Consider the following 23,057-nt stretch of genomic DNA (forward strand, 5'->3'; position numbering starts at 1 on the left):
TAGGTATCTATGGTAGTATTAATTGTGTGCAGTCAAGCGTGAGGTTTATCAAATTTACCCGCAATTGCCTTTTTCATTTTGTAAAAATAAACAAAATTCCTTTACACATTTTCACAAAGTGTAAATACATATGTAATTCCGAAGTGCATGTTGATATAGAATACAGATAGATTATTGATTTTTACTTCCGAGTGGAAGACAAGAGCAATCAGTAAAGATTTGAGAAAAGAAAGGCAACCGCGAGAGCGGTCTGTTCTCACTGTTCTGTGAATGAAATAGAGTCGACAGCCGAAAACACTTTTCTCAACACTTGTTAGCGCAGTTGCTTTGCTGCTTGACTGAAATTTGTTGACAGTGTTTTTACGAAACCTACATAACAAGTGGTTGTATTACCAGGTTTGTTTGCATAGATATATTGTTTTTTTTTTGTTCAACTAGTGTACGCCACAAAAGACGAGGCCATGTTTATACCTGACTATACAATGTAAACATTGGAACTGTAAAGGAATTTCGGCCTGAGCACAAACCGAACTATACCGAAAGAGAAAGATATTTCATTAAACTTTAATCAAGAAAGGCTTTCCTTAACAGGTGATTTTACATAAAAATGTATTGCATGTTATTATAGTAGAAAAAGCTAAAAATCATATGCGAACTTTTATTTCAAATATACTCCTTAAACAAATTACTATGCTTATAGCTAAGTATTTGTATTAGTATACACAGAGTAATACCCCTTAATCATTGCTTTTTCCTATACATTCATTTGGTTTTATAACCACTTTCATTTTGCCATTCATTTATTTTTAATTACTATTATATAATATATATATCTATATTTGTTATTGTAGTCCAATTAAAAAATGAAAAAACATGCTGTGGTACTGTCATCGTTCCTAATACTTCGTATCGTTTGAAGTATTTTTTTGATGGTAGAAATAATATATATATAATATATATACCAATGGAGAATAATATATACACATATAATAAACTGTATTGTTTTAAAACATACAAACAGTAAACAATGCATCCTGGGGAAGAAGAGGTTCTTGAATCCCCTATAATAGCAGATGATGTAGAAAGTCAAGGAAGTGCTCCTACTCATCAAAACCATTGCAATAAGTGTGCTAAAGATGTTGACTATGGCTCATTTAAAATAATGGAAAATCTCCACATTAAAATAGGTAGGCCTAAGCGATTAAAATACCAATATTAACAAGTTATATAATTTTATAACAGTTGACATTGTTTTGCCTCTTTATACAATTAATATGCATTTAAAAAGAACTTCTGTTGTTATAACCCATATGCATACAGTTTATCAATAAATCTTATTGTGCGCCTTTAGGTGAAGCTAAGCATTTGGTGCCTGGAAGTAAAGAAACAAGAAACACATACTGTGGTGTTCTACTGGACCAAGAAGTGGTCAGCAAAACTCACATTGTTGAAAAGTCATTAAGGTTTGTAGTTTGTACATTGCTCAAGGGCTGTGCAATAATAAATACTCTTGTTGACATTAAAATATACTAAATTGTGATGTAACAAACTGCTTTTATTGAAAGTAAACTTTCTGCATGTGTTTTACATGTATGGCGATAAAATTAGCTATAGTGCATGTTGTTTTAAAAGCAAAAGCACCCATCCTTGAAAGTATGCCAGCAGTGGTTATGGTGGCAAAGGTGTTCCTTCTTAACCAAGGCTAATAAGTGGTGGTTTACCGACAAAGTTTAATACCACATATTAAAGTGCTGCTCCTTTAGATGTGTGAGGGGTAAGGAGGCTTAGGATCATCCCTAATACCAGTATTACCAGTGCAGTCATGCACTGTATTTTCAATACTTGACTTTTTACTTTATCTCAGTTTAATATTGGAAATAGTTTTTGTTGTTGGTATTTGCCATAATCAATCAATATTATTTAGTTTTTTTTGCAATAAAACTGAATCAGCATTCTTTCCATACAACAAACATTGCATTTTTTCTACAGCAATGTGTCATCAAAGCAGTACGGAGTCCATTTGTACATGCCATTATATTGGTATTACATATATATATATATATATATATACCATTCTAAAATACAATGGTGCAATGACTGCACTTAAGAAGATGAATTTATGCTTAATTGTTTAGGCCTATCGCTTATGTAATCCCCCTTTTTTGACAAATTTCGTTATTTCTCTTTATTACAAATGTCAGTTGTGTCTCATTCCATACCTTTTTCAGAGGAAACACCTTTGCTTAGATATGATATGTATTTAGATACTAATACATTGTCCATATGCAGTCCCTTCTTCCAGGAGGAGTTTGATTTTGATATTCCTCACCATTTTCGTTTCTTGTGTTTTCATTTTCACGATGTACAAGGTGATGTTTTAACCAAAAAGGACCACGTCTTTGCTAAAGTAAGTATTTCATGTTTACCATTGTATGCAATGCTTATGTAGTTATGCCAAATATATATAACATACCTATTATAGTTATACCCAAAGGCCAAAGGGGAATACCAAAGAAAAATAAAATTTTGTATGGATAAAGATGCTCAAAGTGATCTAAAGTTACAGCTTTAAAAAAGATTTGCATAAAAACGAGTAAAAAATGACAATGCCTTGGTTTTCCATAAGAAATACTGTCAGTCAATTTTGACCGTTTTCAAAAAAGTGCTGGTTTAGCAGAGTTTGTACTTTGTAGCCATGTTAAATAGAAAAATCCTAAAAAGTCTATTGAATAACTTTCATTGTGCCGAATCTGAAAAAAAAAAGATTTTTCTTCATTAGTTTGGAAACTAAAAACAGTCAAATTTGTGTGACACTTTTCTTATGAGAAATCCTGTGCATTGTCGCATGGCTATTTATTTTTTTACTCAGCAGTTGAATTTACGGTTTTGACGCACAGTTTTTAAAAAATTTTTGTTTTTGTAAACTTTGGTGGTACCTTTTGATCACATTAATACATTTCTATAAACACACAAATTTTATTTTTTGTTAAAAGGCCCCATTAATTGAAAAAACCATTTCCCATCTGTAAAACATTACATACCACGATCAATGGCCACAATTTTCGGTATGAATGGAATATTTGCCCATATACATCCCTGTTAAGCCTTTATTCCTTGAACCTCTACCCTCAGTTTCCGTCTATTATCCCAATTGATATGGTTTTGCTTAAGGTTGCTGTGAAAAAGACGGACATATCTAAGTACAATGGGAAGGAGCATTGGTTTCCTCTTACTCCTGTAGAAGGAAGAGGTGGAGATGTTCAGGTAATATTATACACAACCATTAATGTCATTCATAAATAATATATATATATATAAGTATTCATTTTGTTTTTGGCAGTATGTTTTTTGACCTGTTACCAATTTAAAATGTTGTTATTAACAGGGTTTAATTTAGGAAAAAAAAAAGATTCTGTAATTCTAATTCTACTTTGCAAACTTTGTGATGTTCACTTATACATACTAAAGTATTGAGTATTGTAGGGCCGTAGGGGAACGAGTTTTTTAAGTTTTGACAGAAAATTGTAACATATTCATAATTTGTTGTTCTGTGTTATAATGTAACCGACACCAGTGCTATAATTCATACACTGATACACTTTTATATAGTTAAATTTAGGCTCATTGTGTTATTTTATTCATAGGCTGTAAAAACATCATAAAATTTATATTTCCTATTGTAAACTTTATTAGATGTGTAGACTGAAGTATTAATAGCAGCTTTGTAAAGTGTTACAAATATTGCCAAAAAATCTATATCAATCAGACACTGTGTATTTTCTATTTTTAACTAAAATCTGGGGTGGCGATGCTAAAATGTTGGTATACTCGTAGTACTCTAAAGTTTAGAAGAAAATCTATTAAATTATATGCCAATTAGAACGACTTTGAGTCTCTGGCTTTGCCCATTTGTGCAGATACCTAACAGCACACTAAAAGATATTTTAGTTCAAAACTGTTTTAAAAGTTGGGATAGCATGATACCCCAACCCTAACCCTAACTTTACATCAATACAATCAGGGTCAGGTTCATGTTGAACTAAAGTTCCAACAACTTCAACAATTACTTGGTTCAGAAGGCTCAGATATTCACAGGCTTAACGTGAGGTTAGTTCTTAGTTGGCAAGTTGTTTTTATTTAAAAAAAAATTATTGAACAAAATTAACATTTGTAAACTTACTTCTTCATGTTAAATAAAAAAATGGTATAATTAAAGTCTAACAGACAATCTTTTTTTAGTTGTTTTACAAAAAAATAAACCTTTGAATTCCTGCCTTTAATCCGTGCAGTTTCCACTTACTTTAAATTGTTGTCTTTAATTTGCCAGTTTCCACTTCTCCTAAGCCTGAGTGCCCCTATCGGGTGAAAAATATTGATTTTTTTAAATGGTATTGATTGTAATTGCTGATGTGTTGTACAAATTGCTGGTTATCGAATTGTGGTAGATAGAGGTGTTACCGGCACCACTGGTGGCATTTACAAAATCCATAGCCATGTTCATTACTGCTACGAAAGAATTGGCAGTATTTTTTTCCGTTGTAAAAATGTGATATTAATTTGAATCTCCATGCGTACATGAAAAAATATTACTGTCAACTGACAGTTTACCATAAAAAAGTTATTAATCATTTTTTTCATAACTTTATGTTCATTAGAGAAATATTGATTGCGTAAATGTACAAAAGCTGGTCTCCAAAAAGTTTTTAAATTAAGGTCGTTACACTTAAATGAGTCTGACAAAAAAGAGACCTCACAAGACATATCAAGCGAGTAACTAGTACAGCACATTGACCTACATTTTACTAAAATAAATTTGTGTGTTTTTAAAGCAAATCAATGTTGCTCAGGGTGCCTGAATGTACTGGTCTGTTGATCAGTGGTGGAAACTGTGATCCATACGTAGCTGTTTCATTACAAGGGACTCATCGCAATGAAACAAAGAAAACCAAAGTCCGCAAAGCTAACGCCAATCCTCACTTTGATGAGGAATTTGTTTTTGAGGTAAAACTACTTATTTTCTTAATTTCATAAAATAAACCATACAGATTGGGTTATGACTTTACCTGCATAGACACTATAACCATGTAACTGACACTGTGTTTAATTCAAAATATAGGGAAGTTTTTTGCGGTTATGAGCCAACTCGGGCATAAATCCCAGGTCACCTAACACGCCTCACTGAGCCTAATGATATAGAATAGACAGCATTTTTAAGATTGAAATCCGAATTAAATTCTGCAGAATTCAAAATCCTAACATGAAATTATGTTGTTTATTGAAGTTTATTACTTTTATTAGACGTTTTCCGTTGTAATTAAGTATAAACAGCAGGTTATTGGCTGCAAATTTAGCCTTACTTTAATTTCTTTACTTAATTGCTTCTAATAAGCTTTCAAACCATAGCTGAATAAGAATAACAATCTAAGAAGATCATGGTTTGATTTAACGAGTGGAAATGAGGTCAAACTAGCTGACCCTGAGCATTGGTCTACACAGGTTCTTAAGTAAGTTCTTATTTATTGTTTTATGACGGACAGCAAGGGCACTTGAAATTAAATTATTTATCTGTAGCATAGAAACAAATTGGTTTTCTTGTTTAAAAGTTGGTTTGCACTTTGTGTGAAAGTTTGTTTCTTGGTTTAATTTGAGTTATGTTTAGTCACAGATACTGCTTTTGTTGAAAATCCATTACCAAACCTTACATCAGGTTTTCAAATTTTTAATTTTAAACTAAAAATTATTCGAATCCAAGTTTACAGTAATTCTCTATAATGTGTTTACATTTTTATAATTTTTTTTATGTTTTTCACAGAATATCTGTGTATAGCTCCGGCACACTAGGTGATGAATTTCTCGGGGAAGTTCGAATCCCTCTTTTCTCTGTTATTAACAAAGCCTCCCATTCTGGATGGTAAGAATAGTGATGAATATTTATACAGTCATTACGCACACATGTTTTAACATCGTATAATGTTAATAGCTAATGTATGTTTGCTTCTGGTCATTATGCCATATGTCCAGTTATGTCCAGTGTTATATATAGATGATATTGCTGGTTACCCAATATGGCCAATACTCATTTTCCGTAATTAGATATAAGAAAATAAGTTTTTTAATAACTAGATCAAACTTGTGCACTAGCTTACTGATGTCTGTATCTGGAAAATGACCCTCTTTTAAAATTCTATGTATATGGCAGAAAGGGTAAAAATGGATTAAAAATGATCAATACTTCCATAATATCTCATTCGATAAAATACCAGGTATCTTCTGAACCCAAGAATGGGAAAATGCAATGCTAATGGTTCTAAAGATGACTATGGCTCGGTGAGGGTCAAAATCACATACACCAAAGACTGTGTTTTCCCAACGCAGGCATATGATGAATTGTTAAACTCTCTGCTCAGCTCCATGAAAACTTTGGTTAGTATTACCATGTTTGCTATGTAGGTGTTTTTGTTGATGTAGGAATAGAATAAACAGACATGTGTTGTTGTTCAAATATCCCACACAGAAGTATATGTTGTTTTGATATTCTCATGTCTTGAATTTGTCTTTCAAAACTAGCTTTTATAATATATTATGGCAAATTAGGGATCTGAATAATTGTGTGCCCACACAGTGCGGATAATTGCGAAAGTAGAGTTTCTCATTTAGCCTTTTCGAAATATGTACAATGAACAAAACTGAAAGAAACTATTTCAACGCTATTTGTTGCCTATATATTAAATTACAATAAAACTGTATTATGTGTTAATAGTTGCTTAATTTCTCATTATTTCCCAAATTTTCAATTGAAAATACCCCATTCTTTACTTTCCTGGTTACTGGACAGGATGTAATAGCAGTTCAACATTTCTATCTACTAAAATGATAACTCATATCAAAGAAACTTTTTAGTTTAATGACTACATAGAAAATATAATTTGCATAGATTAGATAGCATTGTAACAATTTTTATGTTTTAAATACATTTTATATTACATTAAGTATTGACTAAAAATTAACGAACAAAAAAACAAAAGTTATATTTAAATTGTAATTATATGGTGAAGCAATTAGTTTTTATTAAATTAGCACCACAACAAATGTTTAACCCAACAGTCTAAATTTGCATTGACCAAAATGCAAAATTGTCAAAAAACTTTTAACAGCGATTATTAATAGCACACTTGCCGTCCTTACTTAACAGCCTATGTAGCTGCTTTCAAAATGCATTCAGCAAGTTGTTGCTTGAGGGGACAGGTGCAGGACAGGTTGATCACTTTGTGAGACATTACTTTGATTCCTTATCAGCTAAATATCTCTGTTTACTGATAATCTGATGTACTGACGTTTTTCTGTCTGTTTTAAAGCGATCACCAACCACCTTAATTCTATATATAGCAATGTTTTCTAGGAAAAAAAAATTAAAACTTAATTGATAATAGGACAAAAGGTGTAATATCTTTTATGCTTTATTTTTTATTTTTTTGAGAGTCAAATACTATGTTCTGAATCAGCTGATATTTGGTCTAAAAAATAAGTAAGTAACAAACTACCGATTTTTTTAGACATTTGCAAAACGAAAAGTGTTTATTTCATAGTGGATTTTCTATGTCGTAATTTGATTCAATCTAATTTTAAAAATTATAAATTTTTTTAGTATATATAATATATTTTACCGTGCTATTTAATCAAACATACACCTGTGCCTATTTTCAGCCGGTTTGTGCCACCTGGCCGAGTCTTATAGCCACTGTATGCGGGGTAAGAAAAAGACCCCAAGTTGCTGCTTGCCTTGTGCGAATATTTCTTCAGCAAGGAGAGCTCACCAGTCTAATTGAACCAGTCGCAGATGATGAAATTGCTCAAACCAAGTATGTCTACCAACCATTGACTCCCAGCTGTGCTGTAGTTTTATGTTACAGTGTAACAAGTTAGGAATGAGGTTGATATGATAGATTCTTTAATTAAATGTTCCCAATGTGTGAATCATTGTAAACCAAAGAACATTTATGTTGAACTGTGAGCTCTTTTTATTGTTAACACATACCATTACATAAAATGAATTTATTTTGTACTATTTTTGGTGTTTTGTGATATTGTGTGAAATGTTAAACTTAAATTTGTTACTTTTTCCTAAAATTTTCCCAACATTAGAATGGAAATAATGTTTGTTTTTAACTGGTGTTTTAATTCATACTAAGTGTAAAAACTGCAACTGTGTGAAAAATCATGAAAAGTTTTTCTTATGTAAATTTTATTCTTGTAATCAAACATTGTCCATAACTTGTTAAAGTCTCATTGCATTTTAATAATTTGATTTATTACAACTAAGTATTTTAATTACAAATTAATTAATTTTTTATGACACTTTCACTTGCCCCTGGTTGGTTATAACCTGCCATATAACACAGAGATTCGAACATGATTTTCCGCAACTCGAGTTTCACTGCTTGTTTGGTGGAGGAGTCGATGCGCGTAGTCGGTTTCAACTATTTAAGAAACGTCCTCTCACCAACGATGGAGAAGATCCGGAGTGAGAGGAAGTCTTGTGAGATTGATCCGACTCGTCTCGCTCCTCCGATGCCAGCTTATTCATCTAACAACTCCCTCAGTGGTTCTCACGATGGGGAAAACCGCTCGGATGAGACAAGAGCAAACATGGTGGGAGTTTTTTAGTTTTACGCGTGGTTGATTTTGCTACCTTGTTTTCAATGTATGGATTTATATTTTTAAGTACAATATGTGATATTTAACAAATAAAGTGGTTAGTTTTACTAGATGTTTCACTATGTGTATTTGTGTAAAAGTGTAATATTACACATTTTGTCCAGTAAAATTATAATCTTGTCTGAGAAATTGCTGCAGTTGGTACTTTGAAATAAACTTTGTGGTAGTATTTTGCTGTTAATGTTTTTTTAAATTGTGTATATATCAGGTAAACTTATGGGAATACGTGCATGAAGTTATCCGCTCCATAGTAAACTCACTTCCACAATGTCCATCCCTACTATGTGAAATATTCAGTGGAATTCGAAACTCTGCAAGTCATTATTTTCCAGGTATATTTTCCCTTTTAGTTGTTTATTATATTTTTATCTTAATTTTGTAAAATTATAATAATGTAACTATTAACACCATGAAAGCATTATATAATGGTTTATTTTCTTAATAAATTTTTTTACATATAATTACAAGTTACAACATAAACATGCTTGAAATATTTTATAATAAAACATATTCCTTCTGGATTAGGATCTATAGTGCTATTTGTCAGGCTGCTAAAGTTTGTGCTGGATTTGCCCTATTACTGCTAAAAATGTAATACAATACTATACTTACATTATGGCACGACTTAGCACAGGTGTGCCCAACCTTTTTTGACCCAAGATGTACTTTTCAACTAACCATCCCCACGCGGTTTACCAGCCAGATCAATATCGCAGGCCACGCATGTCTCTTGCGTAAGCCGAAATAACTCTTCTATGCGTTTATTCCATGTCTAAGCAACTAAAATATAAGCTATACCCATGGTTTTTATTTATTAGCAACAACAAGTGTATTTTAATTACGAAAACGTTAATAACTTTGTTATAAAAACTAATTGGCATTTTTTTAATATGTAACAAGCGAAAACATCACACATACAATTGTTGTATCACATATCATCTTTACCGCTGCATAGTTGCGTTTTGTGGGGAAATTCCGCTCACAGCACCCGTGTACCGTTATAAAGGCCGCTCTTTGCTTTTTTGCCAACGTCACTGTTGCATTGCAAATTAAGACAAACAGATTTAAATATAAATAAACAATTCAGCGTTAAATTAAAATGATAGCATCTAAGGTTTGTTGCGATCGCTAACTACAAAGTATTAAAAAAATTAGGAAGGGTAAAAATTTTGAAGAATTTAATTAAAAATACTTAGTTCCGCGCAAAGTTTACAAATCATACAGACCAAGTTAGACAAATTATTTTAAAATAATCGCTATTGTTTCTCGATTCTTACAACATAGCAGCCGTTGTCTTGCATATTTTTCTGCCTGCTACCGTACAGGTCTGTAACAACCTCTTAACATGGTGAATTACAGTGTATTTTTTTATACAAAGTGTTGGTAAAATTATTGATCTGGCAATTAGGTGACATTGAAGGCCACAGCAGATTTTTTTCTTACATCTCTTGCAGTCGACCTAAGATGAGTCCGAGGTCTCCCGATAGTCCGCGGTCAATAGATTGGGCACTCCTGACTTAGTACATCAGGTTAAAATACCAATATTTTAATATTATGCTGTTTATCTTCACACAGACAACCCCAATGCTCCTTACAGCGGTGTCACCAACTTTATATTTCTTCGATTTTTTGCAGCAGCATTGTTATGCCCGAGGAAATATAAACTTGTAAATGAACAGTTGGTGAGTGAAGTATGATATTAAGTTTAATTATTTTTGCAGTTGTTTAAAAATAAGAGTTTTATCAAACACCATTTAACAATTCAATATATGGATTATTGCGAACTTCTGTAATAAAAATATCTTTTGTTCCTCCAACACTTTTGGTTTGGATACAAAATATACTGACCATGCCATTTTGCAATTATTTGATTTTTTTAATGTTTGAAAAAGTTAAATTTAAGCAGTACTTTACAGGTATGGTGAAAAATCAGCATCCAAACAAAACAGCAATGATAAAATACATGTTTAGTTTTCTGAGATTTCAAATAAACCAAGTGAAATATTCGCTGATTTAGTGCCGAAAGTGTTAACTGTTCATGAGTATTTTTTTTAAGGATCCAACCACTGCTCGGACATTTACGCTTGTTTCAAAAGTTGTGCAACACTTGTGCAACATGTCAATGCCGAAACCTGGCAACACTGTAAAATCAGCATCTGTTGTTCAAGGTTTTGTAAATAAGTTTGTCAATCAGGAGCACGTTGACAGTATCAAAAATGTAAGTGTTTTTAATACAAGTTATTTTATAACTTAATATGATTAGTTAAATGTTAATTAGTCAGTAATTTAAGTTATTAAGTAATTAATAAGACCAAATTATAAAACAAATTTAATTAATTTCTTATTCCTGGGGAAAGCTCACTACATAGTAGACAAATTGTTAGTTTTAATAAGTCCATGTTATATTTTATGCCAGACGATGAGTTCTTTAAAATTGATTTGTATTTTAAAGCAACACTAAACCTATCTGGTACAATTACTGTGATAGTAAAATATATTCAAAAACAGATATCTGAACCTATATTGCATATTCACTCTTTACACTGTATAATCTATATTAAGATATGGATTATTCTTTCATATTTGAACAGTTTGTCGATATCATTTCTTCACCATACAAAGGCATTGAATCGAAATGCAGATCCAGCTCAATATTGGACAAAGTAGTTTTAAAGGAAGGGTAAGAAACTCATTTTCTGATTGTTTACCCAACTTTTAAATTATCTATAAATCTATAACATTTTCATTAAAGTTAGATTACCAACATATGGGTGCCTCGTCAATGTTAAGTCGTCATAGTTTAACATGATTTTACTTTATCTGCAATTTTATTTTTCTGTACCAGCCGTGTTTTTGCCTGGTTTATGTAAAACTGTCATGCGGGCAAGGACCGTGTACATGTATTTTATTAGCGTGCACTAAAACATATTTTTTTTAAATGTAAGTTTTAATACAAACGTAACACCATATATATACAAATACAAATGTTTTCATTTCTATCCGTTTCATATATTTGAAGTTTTACCCCAAAATGTATGTGAATTAAGATATTTGTGTCATGTGTATGTGCTGTAAAAGAAGCATCCCCTCAAAATATTAACAACGCTAAACTGGGGGTTGTATGGTCCCAATGTAGGGTGCGGTCCAGGTTACGTAGACATCGTCAATATGTTTTGTTTAACCTTTGATTTGACACAAGATTTGATGTATGTGCAGTATGATGGTAAAGCGAGCACAAGGCCGAACATTTCTGCTTGGCCGGAAAAATTTCAAGACTCGTTATTTTGCTCTCACTAACTATGAGCTTTCCTATGGGAAGAGAAGGAAGAGCAAACCTCTTTGCACCATCCCCGTCCAGGACATCAGAGGAGTGGAGAAACTTCAGGAAGATTCTTTCAGGATGGCTTATGTAAAATTCTTATTTTATTGTATTTAATTTAAATGAAGTTTTCGTGTCAATGTTATGCTTCTATAAAATGTCATAGGTATATTTGCTCTTCTGGTAAAAAACATTCCTGTACTTTAAAAACAAACTATTTTATTCAATATTACTAAGGTATTAAACCAACTATCACATATATCTAATGACCTCTTGTATGCCCTCCTGTGGGACCTGTATACAAATTAACCAAAAAATGCGGGTACTCTTAAAATTCACATTTTCCCCAGATGTTCCAGGTCATTCAACCCAACCGCGTCCTTTACTGCCAAGCTGGTAACTCAGTTGAACAGAAAGCTTGGATGGATGTTCTCATGAAAGTATGTACTTGTAACAAGAACCGTGCCCAGTATTTCCACCCTGGTGCTTATGTTCAAGGCAAACACACATGGTAAGCACAAAGAGTTTTCCTACCATGTAAATTAGCTGTTTGTTTTTAATACTACGATATATGTGTCTAATATTTAGATCTGCTGCTATATCTTATTATCATTTAAAATTATACAATACTAGTTTTATATTTAAAAAAAAACAACTATTAACATTTACTGCATTTTCGCATTCTTTGGGCACAACAACTTTTAGAATGCTTTTCAGAGTTTTATACAAAACATGTCAAAATTTTTCATAAATTGTTCTTCATTGGGGAAGGTTTCACACTAGTGTACTACATGCGAGGACCTGCTCCGAACATTCATTTCTAATTTACTTTTATTCACAGTTGCGGTTCAACCACCATGAAGGCTCCAGGCTGCACTAAAGTAACTGGGTGAGAGTTTTATTTGGATCATATTATGAGTCATATAAGATAGAATATTTGTCAAAATAACATTAAAAACAAAATTATGTATATCAAAAACAACTGTTCAATCTGTATTTTTATTTTAATAAATAACAAATAATTTTAACAAAATTTTACATTTAAAGACTAGAATATTGTAGCGTTTTAAACTTGTATATTTAACATTGTTTCGATAAATTGCTGAACTAATGTCTGCACCAAAACGTATAGTAATCTGAGAAAGATGGGACTCCTTTTCATTGTATTTTCTGTTTCAATTTGGCAGTAAACAAAAAACATTCAAAGAATTGTTAAACCGTAACCTTACGACTCCTAAGATAATATTTGGGTGTTCTGTGCTGAAGGTGTCTCATCTTACCCCGCAGTGCAATATTAGTTTATACGATTTTTTTACATTGTTTTATCCACTTAGTCTCCCAGCGTCCATCAGACTCAACATCGACCAAGATCGAGACTTGGAGAGAATCTACAGCTTGATCAGTGGATCTGTTGAACGTATCCACAAACTACAAGGTGAGTATTGTAATCAGAATAGATGTTGGTGTCTATTACGTCAGTTTTTACATACGTCACTAAACACGTAGGCAACTAATGTCGTAATATTGAAATTTCCCTTTTGGTAATCCCTCGACGACAGACACAAAATTGATTAGCAGTTTCAAGTAAAAATGTAATGTTTCAAATAAAACTCTGGGTACATGGTGGTCTTAACTTTTATAGCTTACCAAATACATTAATGCATGTTAAACAACTTAACGCTATTTATTTAACACAAGTTATCTCTAACATTAACCCACACACCTCCGCGTACCACGCATTATACGATGGACGACCGTATTTAACCTGCTAACTCAGGATGCACAACCAACTTAACCATGTACGTTTTCTCCACAACAGAGGAATGCGGGGCAAGGACAGTGTACATGGGTCCACAACTTGCTCGTGCGACCAAGTTTGATTCCGACATTGAGAGCGCGGATGACGCAGATGACGCAACCGCCGTGACAGTGACGCATCGACGCAGAGCTTCGTTTGACGTTCGCGATCCCCAGTACATGTTTCGCGCTCTCTGCGCAATATTAGACTGTGTGCAAAAACTTGATCATGTGCACGAGCAGTATGCGCAGAGTGAATCTGAGTTTAAAATCGGGACGCAGTAAGTACATTTGCTATAAAATTACCAGCCATTGTGATTTGTTCATGTGGATATTACAGGGAACGACCTTACGGCGATTCGTGACCTAACCCGTGACCCTTCCGAAGGACAAGATACGTACGAAGTTGCCGTATGAGATTACCAATGACACTGCAGTCGGTCAAGTTTACTGATAAGGTGTAATGTGCTTCACGCCCGTGCTGTGACGCATCTGCTGACCACAACTGCAATATGGCTATCCGGCGCCGTTAGCGACCGTACATTCAAGTTCCGTCGTCCCGCTTAACGGCGCGCGAGTGCAACCTTTTACGATAATCATACCAATTACTCAACCCGAGAAACGATGGCAGCCTTTTGTTCCAAGTTCCAGTACAATATGTGATATTTGATTATCGTCCATGCAGGATGTTCTCCTTTGCCAACCTGCCCATCGTGCCTCGCGTTTCTTCCACGAAAGTGTTAATCTGCTGTGGACTGCTGGTCACTAAGCAGCATCAATAATTTGACTTATTTTACCGACGCATTTACCCATGTGGTTGACGAGACGGACTTAATATCTCGTATTGAATCGCGCCGTATACACATTGTTTTATTTTTAACTTTTTACTCCCCGTATTGACCAGGTGACTTCAACTTAAAGACACTGAACTGAGCGACCGTGTTCGGGACACAGCGTGCATCGTTTTTAACTTGAACCATATGTGCAGAGCCAAACATACTTTCATTCGAAATCATTCGCGTTTTTATCCCACACCATGTTTACTGACTGCTACCTTTGAACTTTTAAAACATACCCCGATTTTTTTTATGTTTTCATCACCATAGTTACTTCTTTGCCTCTACTACGATAACACTACACTGTTTTTGCACCCTTTCTTAGTTGCTATCAGCCATCGTTCGTGTTGTTAAACTGCAACGATCTTCCGGCGTCGCAATCTTTTTGCGCCGTCACGCAGTTTTTACCCTTTTTTCCCGAATTCCCTTCCCTTAGTAGCGTCAGAATTAATCGTTTATTCCTTTCCGCGTTTTACTCGCCCTCTTTCTCCGTAAACGTCGTTTAATTAGCTGATACTGTACAGCTATGGAAAATTGGTCTGCTTTAAAAGTATCGCATCATAAATGCTCATTTGAACCGCACTTCCATTCGAAGTTGAAATTGAACCCAAAAAGCAACTTCAAGTTTTTGTGCATTATATACTTATACCTGGCGCGTCAACGCCTCTTGTCTCTGGTGTATTTTTAACACTTCAACTTTATCCAAATGAGCAAACAGCACTCGTACCGTTATTTTATTTTCGAAATGAAATGTCTTCTGTTGTGTTTTATTGCTAAGCAAAACTGTTCTGGGCTATTTTCCTATATAGGTCGTTACTGGTAATTTGCCACTTTGTTCCAATACAGTTATGTCGGCATTTGGTTGTTCTGTATATCACGAACTCCGATTTTAAATGATCAACACATTAATTTGCGTGTACCAATATACGCTTATTCAGTATGGATATTGTCCATGTACATTAAGTCTCATAGTTTACCTTTTTCTTTGGTGCTTATTACATGACTGAAGAATGATTATACCGTAGTTGGCTGTTACTACGTTAGCGAATGTATTATTTTTAAGCATACAGTAGTAGGTGAATGGCATCTGCTTCTGTTCCCAAAAGCGGTAACAGATTTGCTAATTCTGTACTGCAGGTGTGGCCCGTGGGTATACAAGTGGTCACCAAATAACTTGGTGTATATTATCCGTGTCACAAATGTTCGGTGACTGCGAAAATTTTTAGTCTAACATTTCTAGTTTTTGCGTTAATAGAAAGTTTACTTACGGTGGGAAAAGATGGGACACTTTTATTACGTTTTCTCGTTCCATTTGGTAGGAAACAAAAAACATTCAAAGATTTATAAAACCGTATTTCCACGACTTCCATAAACTGTTGTTATTTGTTTAAAACGCGATCAGTATATTTGAATATTGTGTACTAAATGTTTCCCATCTTCCACCACTCTACTATATAACTCAATCACGATACAGTCAAAGATGATATGCTTTTATAGTTTAAATTCCTTAAAAAATCCTATTTGGTTTTTATTTGAGAAAAAAAGATACTGAGATTCTTTTTCTAACCTGACGATGGTTGTTATTGTGTTGTAGCAGGTGGTCTATCAACTATCACTGTACGCCAATATCAAAGAGCCATTCGAATAGCTCATAAATGTTCGGTAGAATTAGGAATTTAAAAGTTGCACTGTTTAACGCATGTACACGCGACGTAGATTAATAGCCAGGGCACGAATTGCAACTGCCACCTTGCAAGTGATAAATAGTTTTTCACGTCAAATGAGTAAAGCAATTGTGAGAAATTCAGGGAAAGAATTAAGAAAAACATGTAACGTATCCGCTGTAAGTCAATTGGGGGAATAGGTTGGCGGTTGGATATAAGCTCGTTCACCACCACTATTGCTGTGCAGTGTGACTCTCGGAAAGCTCTATTGAGATAAACCGAGTTTTGAGTTAGCTTTGACCCGTTGACTGTTGCATGACACTCGGGCAGCGCTGCTGGTGGCTGTGCGCGGCGCCGACGCGTTTGGCACGTGTGTGTGTGCGCGCGCCTGCCTACAGAAAGAACCAGTCTGATGTTTTTTCGAGGCTTCCATCGCAACACTGCACGCTGTTTTGCCACGAAATTCCGAGGGCGCTTGTAGGGATTTTGTATAACGTTGAACGACCACGCAGCTTAGATTAGAACGTTAGTGGTATAGTTGTGTACGTATTCGCCAGGTGTAGTTTTGATAGCTACAAAGTATCAGTGTTGCAAATTGATGATTATATATTTCTGCAGAGAGCCAAATATCGAAGAAACAGCAAATCGCACGCGAAAGGAATGGTGTTGGAATAGAAGTTATAAAAACCAATGCGTCCATTACAAAGGTTTACCTTGAAGCGTCTAAACCATTGATATTGAGTTGAGACAGGAAGGACTTGCGAGGAGCAATCTCGCGGGCACTGAAATTACATTAAAGACTCAAAAAAACTGGATAATGAGCGACCGCGAGGCAGTGATATCGACCATAGCGCCACTCACATCGACAGAAGTTTGTGAAAACGACCCGCTGCCGGTAAATGGCTCTGCTGATATCGTAGATAGTCCAACGAATCTGCGGCAAGTCATCGAATCTAAACCGGGAAACGAATTCTCGGAACGCGACGGTAAGTTTTGTGTTTTAGTTTGGCGAACATCATATCTATACACATGTTTTAATGGCGAATGTGTTGTATACAGCCTCTCAAAATCTTGCGCAGTATCAGTATTACTGATTTATTACGTAGGCCTACACGTTGTTATTGGTTACTAGTCATCCTTTTAAAATAAGCGAGTTATACGTATATGCTTTTGTAAAACAGGTGTATATTGTATGCGTAAAAGAATAGATCTTTGGCGACATTGCAAACATATAGTAAATTAGAGGCTTCCCACCAGACGCGCGCTAGTATATGTTTAGCTGCTTTAATTGCTTTTATTGAACGTCACAGTTACGTAGAGAGAACGTTGAATAGACTAAGTGCAAGAGTGCAGCGTTGTAACAGCACAGCTGGCGGTCACGCCATTTTGTTCTTTCCGGCAACGGCAAACTTTATATAACAAGACCATAGAACCATTCGCTTTTTTAGAACACTATTTAAAACAATTAGGCCGACGATAGCTAACTTGGTAGACACCAGACATTTCATTGTTTAATTTCCACAGCGCTTTACAATAAGCACTCGTATTCAATTCAACTGGGAAGTTACGACGGAGGGCAATACTGCACCACCTTTCCGTCTATACCAAACATAACTCTATCCAACCATAGGTAACTATCATATATATTAGTAATATACTGTCTAGTATATACGAAAAATCATAGATTGAATAAAATATATAAAAAGTAGCAGAAATAATAATGCTTTATTACGGCAATGGTCCACCTCGGACCTAAATCCCATGTGCCTAGGCCGTGTCCCGCATGTCCGCAGCCATATAAAACAAAACAAAACACTTTGAAATAGATTTATATGTATGTAATATTTGGTTCAATGCAAGCAGACTTCCGTTGCAACAAAACGGATTTGGGATACCGGTTTCAAGGCAGAACCAGAACATAGTTCTTCAGGATCGTACACCTCATGATCACTTTCACGGATTCGTCCCAGGTTTGAAATATATTGTATATCATTGTAAACATGCTAAGAGTAAAGATGAGGCTTTATGGCAAATAACTCATATTCCATGCAACTCAACTCGCTTTTTCTTATATGCGTACTCAATGTGATAATATATTCATTTTTGGTTTTTAAAAAAACGATTAAAATTTACGCGGTCCTAAATTGAGGTGATTCTTTTTGCGCTGTCACTTAAACGCAAGCCACTCGATTTTTAACTTTTCATTTTACAGAAACTTGGGAGGATTCAATGTCGAATATACCACAGCGGTGCGATGGTAATAGCAGCAGAAATCTAAGCAGAGGAAGAACGACGTATTCTGTTGACCAGGTAGCATGTATGTTTAAATATGAGAAACTTTTCGTAGTTTAACACATATAGGCTGTGATGTTACTGCCTTGCAATTGCTTGACTTTTTAACGCTTTTACTCTGTCGACTTGTCACGATAAGCTATGTATGCTTTAAGAGGAAAACGTATTTTATGTCACAGATAACAGAGCTGGAAAAACTGTTTACACGCAACGCATACCCCACGCCCCAATCCCGCCAAGAGCTTGCTCGAAATATCAGAGTACCTGAAGGGAAAGTAAAGGTATAATGCGTGTACTTAAAATGTATGTTTTTATGTATAATTTTGATTTTTTTATAATATTTGAGTTGTTAACATTGTATAGGCTACAAACTACATACACTGTGAAGTTAGGGTGGTTGTAAGTTGTGCATATTACCGTTTGCAGCAATGATGCGCTGTTATTAAATTTGCATAAATTCCATCACTCTAAATTTATGATGAAATTGTGTTTCATTAATCTGTAAAACATTTTTGTTTTTTTCTCCAGATATGGTTCCAAAATCGGCGAGCAAGAGCCAAAAAGCAGCGTATCCTTGCAAGCAACAGCTGGAGGGTCGGGCTGCAACAAACCGGTTTCGCGCCTCTACCCGTGCGCCAAGAACAGTCAAACAACAATAATAACTCGATCGTAAACGAAGCGGGTGCTGCGAAAAATCCAGCTATCAACCTGTCGAGCCAGGTTGTGCCGAACTGGGAATATCCTCAGGGTGGGCCATCTCAAAATCAAGAAGGCGCAAGTCACACTTCCTTATCCCTCTCCTGCCTCTCGCTTCGAAACCAAGCGAAACATAACTCCTTACCCAGTACGACTGACTCTGCTGCAAAGAATAGCGCCGAGCACCCGCCAACGCTTCCGCTTTGCCCTGATAACAGTTTTAAATTTTACACTGGGTCGTGGCGGGACGTGTCAAAATATGAGAGGACGGACTTCGAACACAATGAGGCCTTTCCCAGTCGTTTTCCGGTGATCAACAATTCACAAAGCCACATCGATAGGAGTACGGCGCGATTTTCAAATGTTGCCAGCAGCATGTCTCCAAGCATGCAGTCGCCTTGGTTCCAACACGGTGGTTATTCAGCTCCTGCTGCAATGAGCAGCCCTCCTTCAGCAGAAGGAACTGGTTTATCTATTGCTACAGTTGAGTCACTTTCTGCACCCGTTGCTAACGATAAAGGTGCTGCTACATCTCTTGTGACGCCTGCACCCCACTGTGAACAGCACAGTCGGAATAAGCTACCGAATGACGCAAACTCGACTGGCTATTACAAAGGTGCATACGACCTAAAGGTAATTTCGTCTGGGTATAAAGCAAATGTTCTTTCGGGTCGATATTCTCCATATTTGAGCCCACCCACCAGCACCGCTCTCCTTCGTTCTCCACCGCCTATAAGAAGATTTGTTTTCCCTTTCAAAAATCTCATGGAAACATCTAGGAACTCAGTCGCTCCTGTTGGTCCAAATAATGTTCACGAAAACGTAGATTTAACAACTAGAACGAACTGTGCAAAAAACTTCATGACCCTCAATACTCATACAACATCTGAGGCCGGTCCTCATTTTTGCCCTCGACAATCAAGCCACTGTTTCGTCGACAGTAAAGTAGGTAGCCATCCAATTGATGTAAATATGCCTACAAACCCCAATTTGCGAACCCTTGCACCAACGTTCAATTTAAAACCGTACCAGATGCAAAAGAATGACTTCGACACTGCTGCCTGCGGAACAAGTTTATCAAAACAACAGCGTTTTAATTGGCAAATGAACAGTGACCGCTGGCAGCATATGCATCAGTGGAATTCTACCAGCAGTATGCAAAAATACCAACCACAAGCGACGTTCACTTCCAACGCAATGCATTGTCGAGAACGGGGCATGCCTGGCCAAATGTGGCCACACCACCAGCAGGGATATGGAAACAGCAAGAACTGCAACGTTGCAAACTGGCCGCGTATGTATCCTAATAACGGGTCTCACGTTATTGAAACCGAAACTCGTTGTCCGTCTAACGGTTCGGAGGAAAGCGGTTCTAGTGCGGATGCCCAGAAAAGGGAAACTGCGCAGGGTGTTTGGTCGGTGAGCGAGCTTATCCCTGGTACCCAACCCTCTTCGTCGGCCCCAATGGTCGGTTAGAAATTGAAGAAGGATTTAATCGCGTATAAAGTTCAATTTATTGTTTTACTCTTTTTATGAAACCCTGTGTTGATTATTTCAGCTGCTACAATCCAATTGTTTTGAAACGTGTGTGTTCCTGAAGTTTTATTTCTTTTTGCCAAGCTTGCCTTTATGAGTTTTTTTTTATTTGCAGTAAATCACATTCAATAAGTAGTCACGTTTTGCGGTAAATCACATTGCCTTTATTTTGCAGTAATTCACATTCTAATAAATCACATGCGGAAGTAACATATTCCCGGTTATTTTGTGTTCGCCAAACTATACCTATGTATTCTGCTCCGATGAAAAAAAATCACAGTTATAAATTCAAGTTGTAAAAAACAAAGTTCTCGAGTATGCGCAGTCTTCAATTCCAAATATTGCCGAAGTAGGCGCCACACAGCGTTCCAAACCTACCGCGTTTATAAAGAGCGATCCTTAATACGGCCCTGAGCCACCGTCGCACTTATGTCTCGGATTACTCATACTTCAAAACGGTTCCGTCGTAAATCAAATGATTAATGATCTCTAACCGTATCCAGCATTGTTCTTTCGTCCAAAGCCGTTGAAAGCGAAGGAATCAGCTGCCAGACCATGCCGTTATAATACGTTGGAAAATGGAATTTAAACGAACACCGGAAAGGCGATCAGCTTTCTTTATGCAAAAGTTTTAAAATGAAACTGCAACACGTGCACATACGAGCGACGATTACAAGGGTTACACGGATGTATAAATATTTCCAAGAACCGTTACAGCTGTATTAATTCGTTTGATTGACTTGTGGGATTGGGTGCTAAATCGTTCGAAGAGGAAACGTTTGTCTGGCCAAGGCAGGACCCCTCTACCTATTAAGACTCCTAAAACAATGGCGTCAGCGAGAGTTGTCACTTCTGACAGGCAGCACTGAATCGAAACCAGCGGGAAAGGTCGTGGGAAAAAGGAAGTGGCCGAATTTCTACACATCCTTCATCCGAAGCCTACGCTGCCATAGTCGCAATAAACAGATTACTAGCAGAGCTTAACGATCAGCGTTTTCCTGTCGGATTGCACTTCGTCTATTATGACAGGACTCTGGCAAGTTCGACAACATACACGCTTCCTGCCTCTGTAAAAAATCACATAGAGAAACTTTCTGATAGTCGCTGGTTTATTCACCAACATAGAATCCACCAAATCATACCAAATCCTTCATTATGTTTCCGTACGTTATACTTCTGTGATACATCTCGTGTTGCTTTGATTTCGCTCCATATATGAACCTCGAAACATTTTGGAACGTTACGTATTGATTATTGACTGTTCAAGCTAAGTTCACAGAAGTGACGTAATAAATAGGTGATGTAATCATTTAGCTTTTTGAAATGCAATTAAGTTTCGTGAATACAATATAGAGTAGAGTGGAAAAGATGGGATACTTTTCATTCTATTTTCTCGTTTCATTGGGTAATAAACAAAGAACATATAAAGAATTATAAAACTGCATCCTCTCGACTTATGTAAACCGTCGTTAGTTGTTTAAAACACAATCAGGATGTTTGGATATTATGTGCCAAATGTGTCCCATCTTACCCCACAGTACCATATTTTTTGTCGGCATTTTTTGGCGGTTCGTTAAGTAACCGACGGTTTCCACCCGTAAAGAATAATTATATAATGGCATTTGTTGATTTGGGTTGTATTCAAAATCGCCCTATCTTTAGATATTAACAACTTATTGCATTCGGTAACATTTCGCTCCATGTACTCCGTACCAGTTTGAACAGGACTCCTGGTGTTGGCAATCATTTGAAATAGCCCCAAGCATCAGTATTCGGCGCCATTTTATGATCGAAACACGTCCTATAATCAATCTTTCAGCCAATCAGTTAATATTACATTTCCCTGATTATTTACTAGGGTGCGAAAACGATTTTCATCGCCAACGTACGTGTTAGAGGTGATATTTATCCCCATCTAGCGGATTCATGTTTACGTATGGTAGCGTTCTTGATTTTAGGAATCGGTCATTTTTTATTTTAAGAATCTGTCTTCGGCTTAGAACGCGTTTTCGATACATGCTAATCATGGCTAATAAAATCATACATGAATATGCTTTAATTTTCGACAGTTTTACATTTTCTGTCTCCATTTTTACTTTAAAAATAGGACATTTTCTGAGTAGCAATGTAACAAACCGATAACTGACGCTACCAGCATCAACCCATAGGTTTTTAAAGTGATTTCGTAAATATAACTTAAGT

General features: G+C 35.7%; 2 protein-coding genes across 3 annotated transcripts; both read left to right on the plus strand.

The window, feature by feature from the left end:
* Positions 1 to 325: 325 nt before the first annotated feature.
* Positions 326 to 15,524, plus strand: LOC149742783 (ras GTPase-activating protein 3-like). Its single transcript, XM_089893687.1, has 22 exons — positions 326 to 591; positions 1,022 to 1,187; positions 1,352 to 1,463; positions 2,290 to 2,407; positions 3,172 to 3,264; positions 4,022 to 4,107; positions 4,848 to 5,001; positions 5,404 to 5,504; positions 5,813 to 5,911; positions 6,264 to 6,423; positions 7,705 to 7,859; positions 8,400 to 8,649; positions 8,924 to 9,047; positions 10,291 to 10,397; positions 10,772 to 10,933; positions 11,307 to 11,395; positions 11,932 to 12,124; positions 12,385 to 12,545; positions 12,876 to 12,923; positions 13,369 to 13,469; positions 13,854 to 14,112; positions 14,172 to 15,524. Exons 2-22 carry the CDS (start codon positions 1,028 to 1,030, stop codon positions 14,194 to 14,196), a joined length of 2,757 nt encoding a protein of 918 aa, XP_089749813.1. The 5' UTR covers positions 326 to 591; positions 1,022 to 1,027; the 3' UTR covers positions 14,197 to 15,524.
* Positions 15,525 to 16,733: 1,209 nt separating this feature from the next.
* Positions 16,734 to 21,069, plus strand: LOC149742784 (uncharacterized). 2 transcript variants are annotated; one of them, XM_089893692.1, is made up of 6 exons: positions 16,734 to 17,317; positions 17,856 to 17,961; positions 18,192 to 18,301; positions 18,544 to 18,641; positions 18,803 to 18,904; positions 19,152 to 21,069. In XM_089893692.1, the coding sequence occupies exons 1-6, from the start codon at positions 17,149 to 17,151 to the stop codon at positions 20,793 to 20,795; spliced, it is 2,229 nt and encodes a 742-aa protein (XP_089749818.1). In that variant the 5' UTR covers positions 16,734 to 17,148; the 3' UTR covers positions 20,796 to 21,069. The 2 variants fall into 2 exon arrangements, with proteins under 2 accessions (XP_089749818.1, XP_089749819.1); XM_089893693.1 differs by having other exon boundaries at positions 16,737 to 17,317; positions 18,195 to 18,301.
* The last annotated feature ends 1,988 nt before the right edge of the window (positions 21,070 to 23,057 follow it).

This window comes from Ciona robusta, chromosome 1 (genome assembly GCF_009617815.1).
Source record: "Ciona robusta chromosome 1, ASM961781v2".
Classification (NCBI taxonomy): Eukaryota; Metazoa; Chordata; class Ascidiacea; order Phlebobranchia; family Cionidae; genus Ciona; species Ciona robusta.

Bases quoted from the DNA above. Each gene is read 5' to 3' on its own strand.
- LOC149742783 (XM_089893687.1), top strand. From the start codon at position 1,028: ATGCATCCTGGGGAAGAAGAGGTTCTTGAATCCCCTATAATAGCAGAT. The intron at 5,002-5,403 runs GTAAAACTACTT...TTCAAACCATAG, and splicing joins ATGAGGAATTTGTTTTTGAG to CTGAATAAGAATAACAATCT. The intron at 9,048-10,290 runs GTATATTTTCCC...ATCTTCACACAG, and splicing joins TGCAAGTCATTATTTTCCAG to ACAACCCCAATGCTCCTTAC.
- LOC149742784 (XM_089893692.1), top strand. From the start codon at position 17,149: ATGAGCGACCGCGAGGCAGTGATATCGACCATAGCGCCACTCACATCG. The intron at 17,318-17,855 runs GTAAGTTTTGTG...TAATTTCCACAG, and splicing joins CGAATTCTCGGAACGCGACG to CGCTTTACAATAAGCACTCG. The intron at 18,302-18,543 runs GTTTGAAATATA...TTCATTTTACAG, and splicing joins CTTTCACGGATTCGTCCCAG to AAACTTGGGAGGATTCAATG.